Below are 12996 nucleotides of genomic sequence, written 5' to 3'. Positions count from 1 at the left end.
TAAGATATGAGGGTGCTAAGCCATTTAAAGCTTTGTAGGTGATTAGTGATATTTTAAATTGGATGCGATATTTAACTGGTAGCCAGTGTAAAGATGCCAGAATTGGGCTTATGTGGTCATACTTCTTAGATCGAGTAAGTACCCTTGCAGAAGCGTTTTGAACTAGCTGAAGCTTGTTGACCTGATTTGAATGGCATCCCCCGAGTAGCGAGTTACAATAGTCTATTCTAGAGGTCAAAAAGTATTTTTGAGATATTTCTAAGATGGAAGAATGCTGTGCGGCAGACGTTGGCGATATGACTATCAAAGGATAAGTTGCTGTCGAACATCACACCTAAGTTCCTAACCGTGGAAGATGGCACCACAGTACAGCCATCTATGTGCAATTTGTAATCTGACATATTATGTTTGTAGCGATTTGGTTCAATAATAAGTACCTCTGTCTTATTGGAGTTGAGCTTAAGAAAGTTATGTGCCATCCAGTCACTAACATCGCTAATGCAGTCTTTTAGCCTAGAAAACGTGTGTGTTTCGCTGGGATGCGAGGAGATGTAAAGCTGGGTATCATCCGCATAGCAGTGAAAACTTATGTTATGTTTCCTGATAATGTCTCCTAGGGGTAACATGTATAACGAGAACAGGATAGGACCTAAAACTGATCCCTGCGGTACACCGTATTTAACCAGGGAGTGATATGACTCTTCCTCATTTACATAAACAAAGTGATAGCGATTGGTTAGATATGACCTAAACCAGGCTAGCGCCTGACCACTGATACCAACATAGTTTTCTAGTCTATTGAGTAGGATTCTGTGGTCTATTGTGTCAAATGCTGCACTAAGGTCTAGTAATATAAGAATTGAGATTTCACCACGATCGGATGTTAATAGGAGGTCATTTGTAACTCTAAGCAACGCTGTCTCTGTGCTATGGTGGGGCCTGAATCCTGATTGGAACTTTTCATATGTACTATTATTTGTCAAGAATGTGCGTAACTGGCTTGCCACTACCTTTTCTAATATTTTCGAAAGAAAAGGGAGATTTGAGATTGGTCTAAAGTTATTAAGTTCTCCTTGGTCAAGCTGTGGTTTTTTAATCAGCGGTTTAATAACTGCTAGTTTGAAAGCTGTTGGAACGTATCCTATTTCTAGCGATGAGTTAAAGATATTTAGAACCGGGGTTGACACTACAGGGAATACTTCTTTAAGTAGTTTTGTGGGAACGGGGTCTAATATACAGGACGATGATTTGGATGATGTGACTAGTTTAGAGAGCTCATCTATTGTAGTAGGTTTAAATGAATCAAGATGTTCGTATGGTAGTCTAGTGTTAAGTGAACTAATGGGTAGAATGGTGGCTGCCTGGGTAGCTACGATGTTTTCCCTAATAGCCGAAATTTTGTTAGAAAAGAAGTTCATGAAGTCGTTACTATTGTGTTGAAGTTTACTATTGGTTTCTGTTTGTTCTTTGTTTCTAGTCAGTTTCGCAACTGTGCTAAAGAGGAAACGAGGGTTATTATGATTCTCATTTATAAGCTTGCTAAGATATGTAGATCTGGCGGTTTTAATAGCCTGTCTGTAGTGTTTAACACTCTGTTTCCATGCTGCGCGCCATACTTCTAACTTTGTGCTTCTATAATTTCTTTCCATTTTTCTAGCTGCCTTTTTAAGGGCTGCTGTGTGATGGTCATACCATGGAGCTGGCGGTTTTTCTTTGAATCTCTTTTTTCGAATGGGAGCAACGGCATCCAATGTGTTAGAACAGACATTGTTTAGGTTTTCTATTTCAATATCTAGATCGTCACAGTTATCTGCTACATGTTTCATTTGGGACAGGTCTGGAAGAGTGCTAATAAAGCTATCTTTAGTGGTGGAAATTATTGTTCTGGCTAGTCGGTAGCATGTTGTAGATTGAGTGATCCTATCTAGAAGTACAGTGTATGACACAAGGTAATGGTCAGAAACTGCATCACTCTGAGGTGATATTTCGACGTCATTAATATTGAGTCCGAGTGACAGAATTAAGTCTAATGTGTGATTACGAGTATGCGTTGGCCCTGTCACGTTTTGTCTAATATTGAGAGAATTTAGAACATCTATAAACGCACGTCCTAATGCGTCTTTTGGGTTGTCCACATGGACATTAAAATCACCAACAATAAGAGCTTTATCTACAGTGACTACAAGCTCAGATAGGAAATCTGCTATTTCATTAAGGAAATCTGCATGGTGGCCCGGTGGTCTATAGATTGTCGCTAAAGCAAAAGAAAGCTGTTTGTGGTTACGATCAGTTATTTCCATATTTAACAACATTACTTCAAATGATTTAAATTTTAGCTCAGATTTTTGGTTTACTTTAAACATTGTGTTGTATATTGTAGCTACACCACCCCCTCTCCCCTTTAATCGAGGTTCGTGTTTATAATAATAGTCTTGTGGGGTGGATTCATTTAAACTAATGTAGTCGTCTGCTTTAAGCCAGGTTTCTGTTAAACAGAGTACATCTAAGTTTTGGTCTGTAATTATTTCATTGACAATAGGTTCTTTATTGGTAAGCGATCTAATGTTAAGAAGGCCGAATTTTAAGATTCGAGATTCATCTGTTAACGTATTGTTTTCTAATTTTATTTGAATCAGATTTGTACCAGATGTAACAAGCGGTGCCCTGTATTTATTTGTTCGGGGAACAGATACAGTTGAAATGTGCTGATATTTCGGTAAGATTGACTCGAAGTGCTGGGATATAAGTGGTCTTGACATATCACGGCAGCTAACAGATGGACGGTTAAGCCGATCCGTCTGTTTCCTGACCTGGGCCCTGGATAGTCAGACTATATCAGAATTAAGACTATTGATCAGATTTTTAGTGAGTATAGCACTTCCTTCCGATGACGGATGAAGGCCATCTCGGGTTAGGAGAAATGGTCTTCCCCAGAAATGCTTCCAATTGTCTATAAACCCTACGTTATGCTGAGGGCACCACTTTGACATCCATCCATTGAGAGACACTAATCTACTATGTGTTTCATCTCCCCGGTAGGCGGGGAGGGGACCAGAGCATATTACATTGTCTGACATTGTTTTTGCAATTTCACACATCTCCTTAATATTATCTTTGGTGATTTCCGACTGGCGGAGCCTAGTGTCATTCGTGCCGGCGTGAATAACAATCTTAGAAAACTTCCGCTTAGCATTAGCCAGCACTTTAAGTTTGGATCTAATGTCAGACGTTCTGGCTCCCGGTATACAGTCGACTATGGTGTTTGGTGCCTCAATGTTAGTGTTCCTGAGTATAGAATCTCCAATGACCAGGGCACTTTTAAAAGGTGTTTCAGCTGGTATACTCCTTAGGGGATCGAATCTGTTAGAAATTGTCGTTACGTAGTGCTGGGCGATAATTCGCTAACGATAATTTTACCGGTATAAGCTGTTTCGATAAAACGATAAGGACAGTTCGATAAGTGATCGATAATGTTTACGCACTGTGCGTAATGTTGCGCGAGCACTTCCGGATGCGGCACGCGCTCTTGGTTTACGATCACAGTGTCAGTTAGAGTTGAAGGAGTGGAAGATGAGGCAAGTTATTCATTTATTAGTAGAGACCTATGATTTTCGCCATGCGGATGACACGGACGGAATCACGGAATCCAAATGCGCGGAAACATTTTCTTGTGTGTTATGTTGGACGCGCAAACAGGGTTCGTCAAACACAGCAGACACATTAGGTGCAGTATACTGTACTTTCATTCAGCGTCCGCCTTGCACACACACACATCGGCACAGCTTTAAAAGTATATTTACAGGACATTCACAAATTCAGGAAACTGAGGAAAAGCAGCAGATCCAACACTGCAGTGAATATAGTGTTTGCGTATGTGCGCTCCCACAGCAACGTGACACTCTTGACATCCATTTATCAGCGTGTATAGCTCGTATATGTATAACACACGCATGATCACTGAACTAAGTTTTCTTTTTTGTTTAAGTGAACATAAACAGCTGTTACTCAGTATATTGAAACTTAAATCAGTCTGTCTTGGGTCTTAAAGTGACAGTGGTCTGCTGCTTTTGTGTCAGAAATGTGTTGATTTCATAACAAATAGATTTACATTTAATACAATACATATGCATTAAAACAAGATTTTAGTATTTGTATTTGTCATGTTCTGAATAAAAAGTAGTTCAAAACCATTATTAACTGTCTGGTTTTTACAATTTTCATTCAGGAGCAAAAATCTGCCTTTAAATTTGACAGGAGTAAAGATTTGTTATTTATCATGATAATTATCGATATCGACTGATATGGAAAACATTTTCTCGAATTTTTTTTGGGTCATATCGCCCAGCCCTATCGTTACGTTATGGGTCTTAGAAGGACGCCTTATATGACTATGCCGCCTAACAGTCACCCAGTTTGACCGCCGACTTGACTCTGATGACGGAACCGAGCCATGTGTATTTTGATAAACACTATGCGCGCTCGATACAGTATTTGTAATATTTATATTAGCATCTGATGTCGGAACCGAGCCATTAGTCTTTTCGCTCGATAGATTATTTGCGACAGTAACATTAGCAGTTTTGCTATCCTCAACTAGCGTTCGGATGCGCGATTCTAGTTCAGCAACCTTCTCAGTTAACCTTAATACTTCAATACACTTAGTGCATGTAAACCCCTCTATGCTAACAGCAGAAGCTAAACTATACATGTGGCAAGTAGTACATGTTACAATAACAAGCGGAGTCTTACCGCTTTCATGCTGGGCGATGGCGTCTTCGTTTACCCGAACGCGGTCCCCGGAGCTGCATCGCGTGGGGTGTTCGGTTGTGACACGCCTCGGTCGCCTGCGAACGTCTGGGGTCAGGGTGATGTTTGGCTTGCTGAATCTGCGAAGGCCGGGCAGCGGTTCCTCCACAGCTTCCCGATCGCTTTCATGTCGTTCACGGTCCGTGAAGCTGCATCGCGTGGAATGCATGTTTGTTGCTCGCTTGTGGACGTCGGAAGGCAGGGTGAAGTGGGCGCTGTACCTCGCCTTGGATCTGCTAAAACCAGGAAACAACTCCTCCACAGCTTCCCGCTCAGGTGAGGATAGGTCAGAAAAGCATATATCAGATGAATCCGCCATTAGATCGGAAAATGCTAGCTTCAGCCTCCACCGTGAGGATGCTAGCGGGCTATATGCTAACTGTTTATTAGTGATAAATAGTTTCACGTGGTAGTACTGCTCAATAATCGTCACGGTAAAGTATTCCTATGTAAAACTAATAAGTTATATTATATAAATAGGAATAAGATGGTAAAAAAAGCTTTTAGATGATGAACTCGACGGAGCTACGATGCACGATCTGTTCAGCGTGACGTCACAAACCGGATCCAACACACTTCCTAGGGCCTGGAAATGATTAATTTGATTATGGAGGGTTTCAAAGATGTTTTCATTATAGTAAGGAGATTCAGAGGGAGGAATATAAACAGCACATAAAAATATATCTTTTGTAGTTTGACTGATTTGATTATTAATTTTGAGCCAGACATGAGATTCTTCTTTTTGACTAGTTGGATGTATTTGTCAATTTCAAGCTTGTGCCAAATAATTGTGCCACCTGAATCTCTCCCACATGTGATTTTTGAGAAGAGAGAGAGACGCAAGAGAGAGAGACGCAAGAGAGAGAGACGCAAGAGAGAGAGACGCAAGAGAGAGAGACGCAAGAGAGTGGCCACACTGTTGTCGGAGCTCCGTCGAGATCATCATCTAAATCCTATTTTTCTACTATCTTGTTCCTATCTATAATATAACTCACTAGTTCATCTTAGGAATACCTTACCGTGACGATTATTTAACAGTATCAGTAACTGAAACGATTTATCGCTGGTAAACACCCAGTATTAGCATATAGCCCGCTAGCGTAAACAAACGGGGAAACGCTGCTCCGTGCATTGGAGCTCCGTCGAGTTCATCATCTAAATCCTATTTTCTTACTATCTCGTTCCTATCTATATAATATAACGTACAAATTTATCTTAGGAATACTTTACCGTGACGATTATTGAACAGTATTAATAAGTAAAACGATCTGTCACTAGTAAACACCTAGTGTTAGCATATAGCCTGTTTGTTTACTGTAAATCTGCCTTCCTTTTCGATCTAATGGCGGACACATCCGATGTATGTTTTTCAGACCTTTCCTCACCAGAGCGGGAAGCTGTGGAGGAGTTGTTGCCCGGCATTCGCACCAGACGGTACAGCTTGCCACACATCACCCTGGCTCCAGGCACCCGGAGACGACCAAGGCATGCAACGAGCGAGCACCCATCTCGATGCAGCTTCACGGACCGCGTTCAGGCGAACGGAGACGCCATCGCCCAGCATGAAAACGGTAAGACTCCGCTTGTCATTGTAACCTGCACTACTTGCCACATGTACAGTTTAGCTTCTTCCGTCAGCATAGAGGGGTTTTCATGTGCTAAGTGTATTGAAGTAGTAAGGCTGACGGAGAAGGTTGCTGAACTTGAAGCGCGCATCCGAACGTTAGTTGAGGACAGTAAGACCGCTAATGTTAATGTTACAAACACTGTTTCGGGTGCGCCTAGTGTTAAGCGTAATACACATGGCTCGGTTCCGACTTCAGAGTCAAGGCGGCTGACTAACTGGGTGACTGTCAGGCGGCATAGTCACATTCGGCACCCAAATCACGCTCCTGTTTTAATATCAAACAGATTTTCTCCACTCAGCAATACACCGACTGAGACGTCTGTTAAAAGTGCCCTGGTTATTGGAGATTCTATACTCAGGAACGTTGACATTGAGGCACCAGCCACCATAGTCGATTGTATACCGGGAGCCAGAGCGTCTGACATTAGATCCAAATTAAAAGTGCTGGCTAATGCTAAACGTAAGTTTTCTAAGATTGTTATTCACGCCGGCACGAATGACACCAGACTCCGCCAGTCGGAGATCACCAAAGATACTATTAAAGAGGTGTGTGAAATTGCAAAAACAATGTCAGACAATGTAATTTGCTCTGGTCCCCTCCCCGCCTACCGGGGGGATGAAACTTACAGTAGATTAGTGTCTCTTCATGGCTGGATGTCAAAGTGGTGCCCTCAGCATAACGTAGGGTTTATAGACAATTGGAAGCATTTCCGGGGAAGACCTGACCTGCTAAAGAGAGATGGCCTCCATCCGTCTCCGGAAGGTAGTGCTATACTCTCTAGAAATCTGACCAATAGTCTTACTTTTGATATAGTCTGACTATCCAGGGCCCAGGTCAGGAAACAGACAGATCGGCTTACCCATCAGTCTGTTAGCTGCCTTGACATGTCAAGATCACATATATCCCAGCACATAGAGCCTTTTTTACCAGAGTACCAACACATTTCGACTGTGTCTGTTCCTCGAACAAATAAATACAGAGCACCGTCTACCTCGTCTCGTACAAATCTTATTAACATAAAATTAGAACACAATACATTAAAAGATGAAACTCAAATGTTAAAATTCGGCCTTCTTAACATTAGATCGCTTACCAATAAAGAACCTATTATCAATGAAATAATTACTGACCAAAACTTAGATGCACTCTGTTTAACAGAGACCTGGCTTAAAGCAGACGATTACATCAGTTTAAACGAATCCACCCCACAAGACTATTATTATAAACACGTTCCTCGTCTAAAAGGGAGAGGGGGTGGTGTAGCTACAATATACAACAAAATGTTCAAAGTAAACCATAAATCAGAACTAAAATTTAATTCGTTTGAAATAATACTGTTAAACATGGAAATAACTGATCGTAACAACAAACAGCTTTCGTTCATTTTAGCTACCATATATAGGCCTCCGGGCCACCACACAGATTTTCTTAAAGAAATAGCAGACTTCCTATCTGAGCTTACAGTCACTGTAGACAAAGCTCTTATCGTTGGTGATTTTAACATCCATGTGGATAACTCAAAAGATGCATTAGGACGTGCGTTTATGGATGTTCTAAATTCTCTCGGTATTAAACAAAACGTGTCTGGACCCACGCATACTCGTAAGCACACATTAGACTTAATTCTGTCACTTGGACTCAATATTAATGACATCGAAATATCACCCCAGAGCGATGCCGTTTCAGACCATTGCCTTGTGTCATACACAATACTTCTAGATAGGACCGTTCAGTCTACAACATGCTACAGATTAGCCAGAACAATAATTTCCACCACTAAAGATAGCTTTATTAGCACTCTTCCAGACCTGTCTCAAATGAAACATGAAGCAGATAACCGTGAAGATCTGGATATTATAATAGAAAACCTGAACAACGTTTGCTCTAGCACGATGGATGCCGTTGCTCCCATACGAAAAAAGAGAATCAAAGAAAAAACGCCAGCTCCATGGTATGACCATCATACTGCAGCCCTTAAAAAAGTAGCTAGAAAAATGGAAAGAAACTACCGAAACACAAAGTTAGAGGTATGGCGTTCAGCATGGAAAGAGAGTGTTCAACACTACAGACAGGCTATTAAAACCGCCAGATCTACCTATCTCAGTACGCTTATTAAAGAAAATCATAACAACCCTCGTTTCCTCTTTAGCACAGTTGCGAAACTGACTAGAAACAAAGAACAAACAGAAACCAATAGTAAATTCCAACACAATAGTAACGACTTCATGAACTTCTTTACTAACAAAATTATTTCTATTAGGGAAAACATAGAAACTACGCAAGCAGCCACCACTCTACCCAATAGTACATTGACCACTAGATTATCATACGAACATCTTGAGTCATTTAAACCTACTACAATAGAAGAGCTCTCTAAATTAGTAACGTCATCTAAATCATCGTCCTGTATATTAGACCCCATTCCCACAAAATTACTAAAAGAGGTATTTCATGTAGTGTCCGACACGGTACTAAATATCTTTAACTCATCGCTAGAATTAGGATACGTTCCAACAGCTTTCAAACTAGCAGTTATTAGACCGCTCATTAAAAAACCAAACCTTGACCAGGGAGATCTTAATAACTTTAGACCAATCTCAAATCTACCTTTTCTTTCTAAAATATTAGAAAAAGTAGTGGCAAGCCAGCTACGCACATTCATAGCGAATAATAATACATATGAAAAGTTCCAATCAGGATTCAGGCCCCACCATAGCACAGAGACAGCGCTGCTTAGAGTTACAAATGACCTCCTATTAACATCCGATCGTGGTGAAATCTCAATCCTTATATTACTAGACCTTAGTGCAGCCTTTGACACAATAGATCACAGAATCCTACTCAATAGACTAGAAAACTATGTTGGCATCAGTGGTCAGGCGTTAGCCTGGTTTAGATCGTATCTAACCAATCGATATCACTTTGTTTATGTAAATGAGGAAGAGTCACATCACTCCCCCGTTAAATACGGCGTACCTCAGGGATCAGTTCTAGGCCCTATCCTATTCTCGTTATATATGTTACCTCTAGGAGACATTATCAGGAAACATAACATAAGTTTTCACTGCTATGCGGATGATACCCAGCTTTACATCTCGTCACATCCTAGCGAAACCCACCAGTTTGCTAAGCTAACAGACTGCATTAGTGATATTAGGGACTGGATGGCACATAACTTTCTTATGCTAAACTCCAATAAGACAGAGATACTTATTATTGAACCAAATCGCTCCAAACATAATATGTCAGATTACAAGTTGCCCATAGATGGCTGCACGGTGGTGCCATCTTCCACGGTTAAGAATTTAGGCGTAATGTTTGACAGCAATCTATCTTTCGATAGTCATATCTCCAACGTCTGCCGCACAGCATTCTTCCATCTTAGAAATATCTCAAAAATACGCCATATGCTGTCTGCATCAGATGCAGAAAAGCTTATCCATGCTTTTATGACCTCTAGAATAGACTATTGTAACTCGTTACTCGGGGGATGCCATGCAAATCAGGTAAACAAGCTACAGCTGGTTCAAAACGCCGCCGCAAGAATGCTTACTCGATCTAAAAAGTATGACCACATTAGTCCAATTCTGGCTTCTTTACACTGGCTACCAGTTAAATATCGCATACAATTTAAAATATTACTAATCACCTACAAAGCCTTAAATGGCCTAGCGCCCTCGTATATAAAAGAACTACTATCAGAATACAATCCACCACGTAAACTGCGATCACAAAATTTGGGTTACTTAATTATCCCTAGAATATCAAAAGTGTCTAAAGGTGGTAGATCCTTTTCCTACTTAGCCCCTAAGCTCTGGAATGATTTACCAAATAATGTTCGAGTATCAGACACAGTCGAACAATTTAAATCTAAACTTAAGACATTCTTCTTTAACAAAGCATTCACATAGAATGTCCAGTAAATGTACTTTTCCCGCAGTAGTTATTTTGTCTAGAACAAAGCACTCACATACCTCATACGGGTAATTTACTCTTGCCGCAATAGTTAGCCTGTCTGGAACCGAGCTGAATTAAACCACTATAATGTATGACACTTGCATTACATGCGAACGGCCCCTACGCTAATAGAATTCTGTTTTTGTCTCCCTGTCTCGTCCTCGACTCTGAGGACAATGAGACAAACAGACCCAGTTCCTGTTGCTGTGAAGGTCATCGCACCACTAATCAACTGGCTGTCCTTCAACGTGACGCCCAACCGATGCGCGACCAACGGCCACCGGCTGAACCAGTTTAATCCGCTTACACGCTTCCTATCCCTACCGTGTCTATATATTATAAATATAAATATTAATTTCTCCCTAGGGTTTTTTGTCCTTCTAGGATTTTTTCCCATTGGGTTTTCTCCTAGGGGGTTTTTTAGTCCCAGGGAGAGTCAGCCAACTTTGGCTTAACTTAGCACTTTACTGTATACGTTACATTATTAATATGCTCACTTACACGGTTTTTTATCCTTAGCCGCTATATTCTACTTCTTATACTATGTATTGATTTTCAATGTTCTCCTCTACATCTACTCATGTAAAGCTGCTTTGCAACAATTACCAATTGTGAAAAGCGCTATATAAATAAAATTAAAATTAAAAAAAAAAAAAAAAATCTTTTCATGCTTTTGAGATGATATTGATATTTCACGATAACCTGGGGGACAAAGAGTGACCTTATCAGTTCTGCGCCATGTTTCTTTTAATATTATTATGTCTGTATCTAATACACTTTTCATAAAGTCCAGGGTTTTGGTTTTATCTCCAAAACTGGATGAGTGTGTTCCCTGAATGTTCCACAGTGTTATTGTCAGTGGGTTCATGTGCTTAACAAACAATCTTAACATTCCTCTAATAAACCAACCCGACTTAAACCAGTTAAATATAAATTAACATTATGTAAACATACTGTATATTGTTATAACTATATTACTTTATCATAGTGCAGATCACTGTTCACGTACAGGTTGTGGGTGCGTAGGTCGAAAACGTGGTTGTTGTTGTCCAGGATGTGGGTACCGGGGGACAGGGTAAAGTTGTTGAGACATAGGGTGTTGTTGACGAAGTCTCCAGGGTTCTGTAGTATAGCGTTCATCAGGATTTTGGGAGAAGATGCTATGTGGTGATATTGGGTGGAAGTGTCTCTTTAGTTGAGGGTTGCTAGATTCTTTGTTACTCCTTGAGGGACTGCCAGGGGTTCTGCCAAGTGCACCATCTTTTAGATTTTTAGCCAACACATTCACGCTGTCTTTACGTAGGTGAATGTGGTCATGAAGATGGTGAATGTTCAGTGTAGAATGATGTGCCAGGTGAACGTTTGGCATTCCTGCACATCCATGTGAGCTGTCTGTGTTGACTCTCTGTATTGTGCGCAGGTGGAAATCAGTTCTGGGTAGTATGGTGGAGATGACTATTTTAGATGTTGGGAAGGTCTGTGTTGCTTTAACGGCCACGTGCATAACTGACTGTGCCACTCGTTCCTGTTGTGTCCTCAGGTCATTTGATCCCACATGTATGATGATATGGCTGGGATCACCCAGTTTTTCTTTTTCAAGTTGCCGAAGGGCACTTTCTGTGTTCGGGCACCAAAGTTTTATTGTTTTGTGGTTGGGAAAAAGCTGTTTTTCATTGATGAACTTGCCATTTGAGTCTATTAAAATGACTATTTCAGCATGTCTTGATGTGTTTTTCTGATCCTGCGGTTGTTCAGGAGGCGCATCAGTCTGTGTTGTTGTTGGTGTGTTTGTCTCGGGAGGTGTCAGAAGTGGATGTGCTGGTGGCTCTGTGATATTTGAGCTGGATTGTATGCAGGATTCTGTCTGCTTTTTCAGGCTTTGTATTTCTCTTTCTTTAAAAGTCAGCTCCTCTCTGACACTTTTTAGCTCTCTGTTCAGGGTCTCTCTTTCCTGTTTAAGTTCTTTAATTTCTCCTCTCAACTCTTCAACACTAGTTTTAAATTCTTTCTTGAGCTGATAAAGTTGATTTTGTAATTGTTGTATATTTTGATTGGATGTTGTGTATGAGAGCATCAGTTCTCTGAGTTCCACCAGTTCAACTTCGTGTAGGGATAGACTGTTTCGTAGCTGAGTGACTGACTCCTCCAGCTGTGTGTCAGAGTCCAGGATAAGCCCCTCCTCCTCTTCCTCTAGCTCCGCCCCTTAACTCTTGGTCTCAATATGGCCGTCTGCTCTCTTTGCCTGTTTCTCGTTTTCTACCATGGCTTTCAGACTGTGAAAATTTGCTTGGACGGAGTTGAGACATGCTTCATTCCCTTGAAACATTATGGTCCCATTGTGATAAATATTTACAGTCAGAAATGCTTTGCTGGTGTCTCCTTCTTCTTCATGAATTTGAATTTGTCTCCCATTACAGATGCCATGCTTTTTAATATTCTTGTAGTATTTGCAGATGACTGTGTGCCAGGCAGTGCTGTTTTCTGTGTAGAGCAGTAGATTTGTGATTGTGGATTTGTCTCCTTTTTGAAAGTAGTCAGCCATTAAAGTCTCTGGATTATTCTTAAGTAGCTGATGTTTATATGTTTTCTTGTCTTTTGCACTCTT

The 12996-nt window shown here is 40.7% G+C and overlaps 1 protein-coding gene across 1 annotated transcript in view; it reads left to right on the top strand.

The window, feature by feature from the left end:
- LOC141281074 (uncharacterized) overlaps nt 1-10885 on the top strand; it is a 519789-nt gene extending 508904 nt beyond the window's left edge. The window contains exon 2 of the mRNA XM_073812736.1: nt 5633-10885. Within this exon, the coding sequence (XP_073668837.1) occupies nt 6149-7252 (1104 nt within the window). The 5' untranslated portion in view covers nt 5633-6148 and the 3' untranslated portion in view covers nt 7253-10885. The remainder of the gene's footprint in view (nt 1-5632) is intronic.
- Nucleotides 10886-12996: the final 2111 nt, after the last annotated feature.

The sequence above is a fragment of the Paramisgurnus dabryanus genome, chromosome 19 (genome assembly GCF_030506205.2).
Source record: "Paramisgurnus dabryanus chromosome 19, PD_genome_1.1, whole genome shotgun sequence".
NCBI lineage: Eukaryota > Metazoa > Chordata > Actinopteri > Cypriniformes > Cobitidae > Paramisgurnus > Paramisgurnus dabryanus.
The sequence above is the reverse complement of the archived record's forward strand: the minus strand, read 5'-3'. Positions and strand labels throughout refer to the sequence as shown.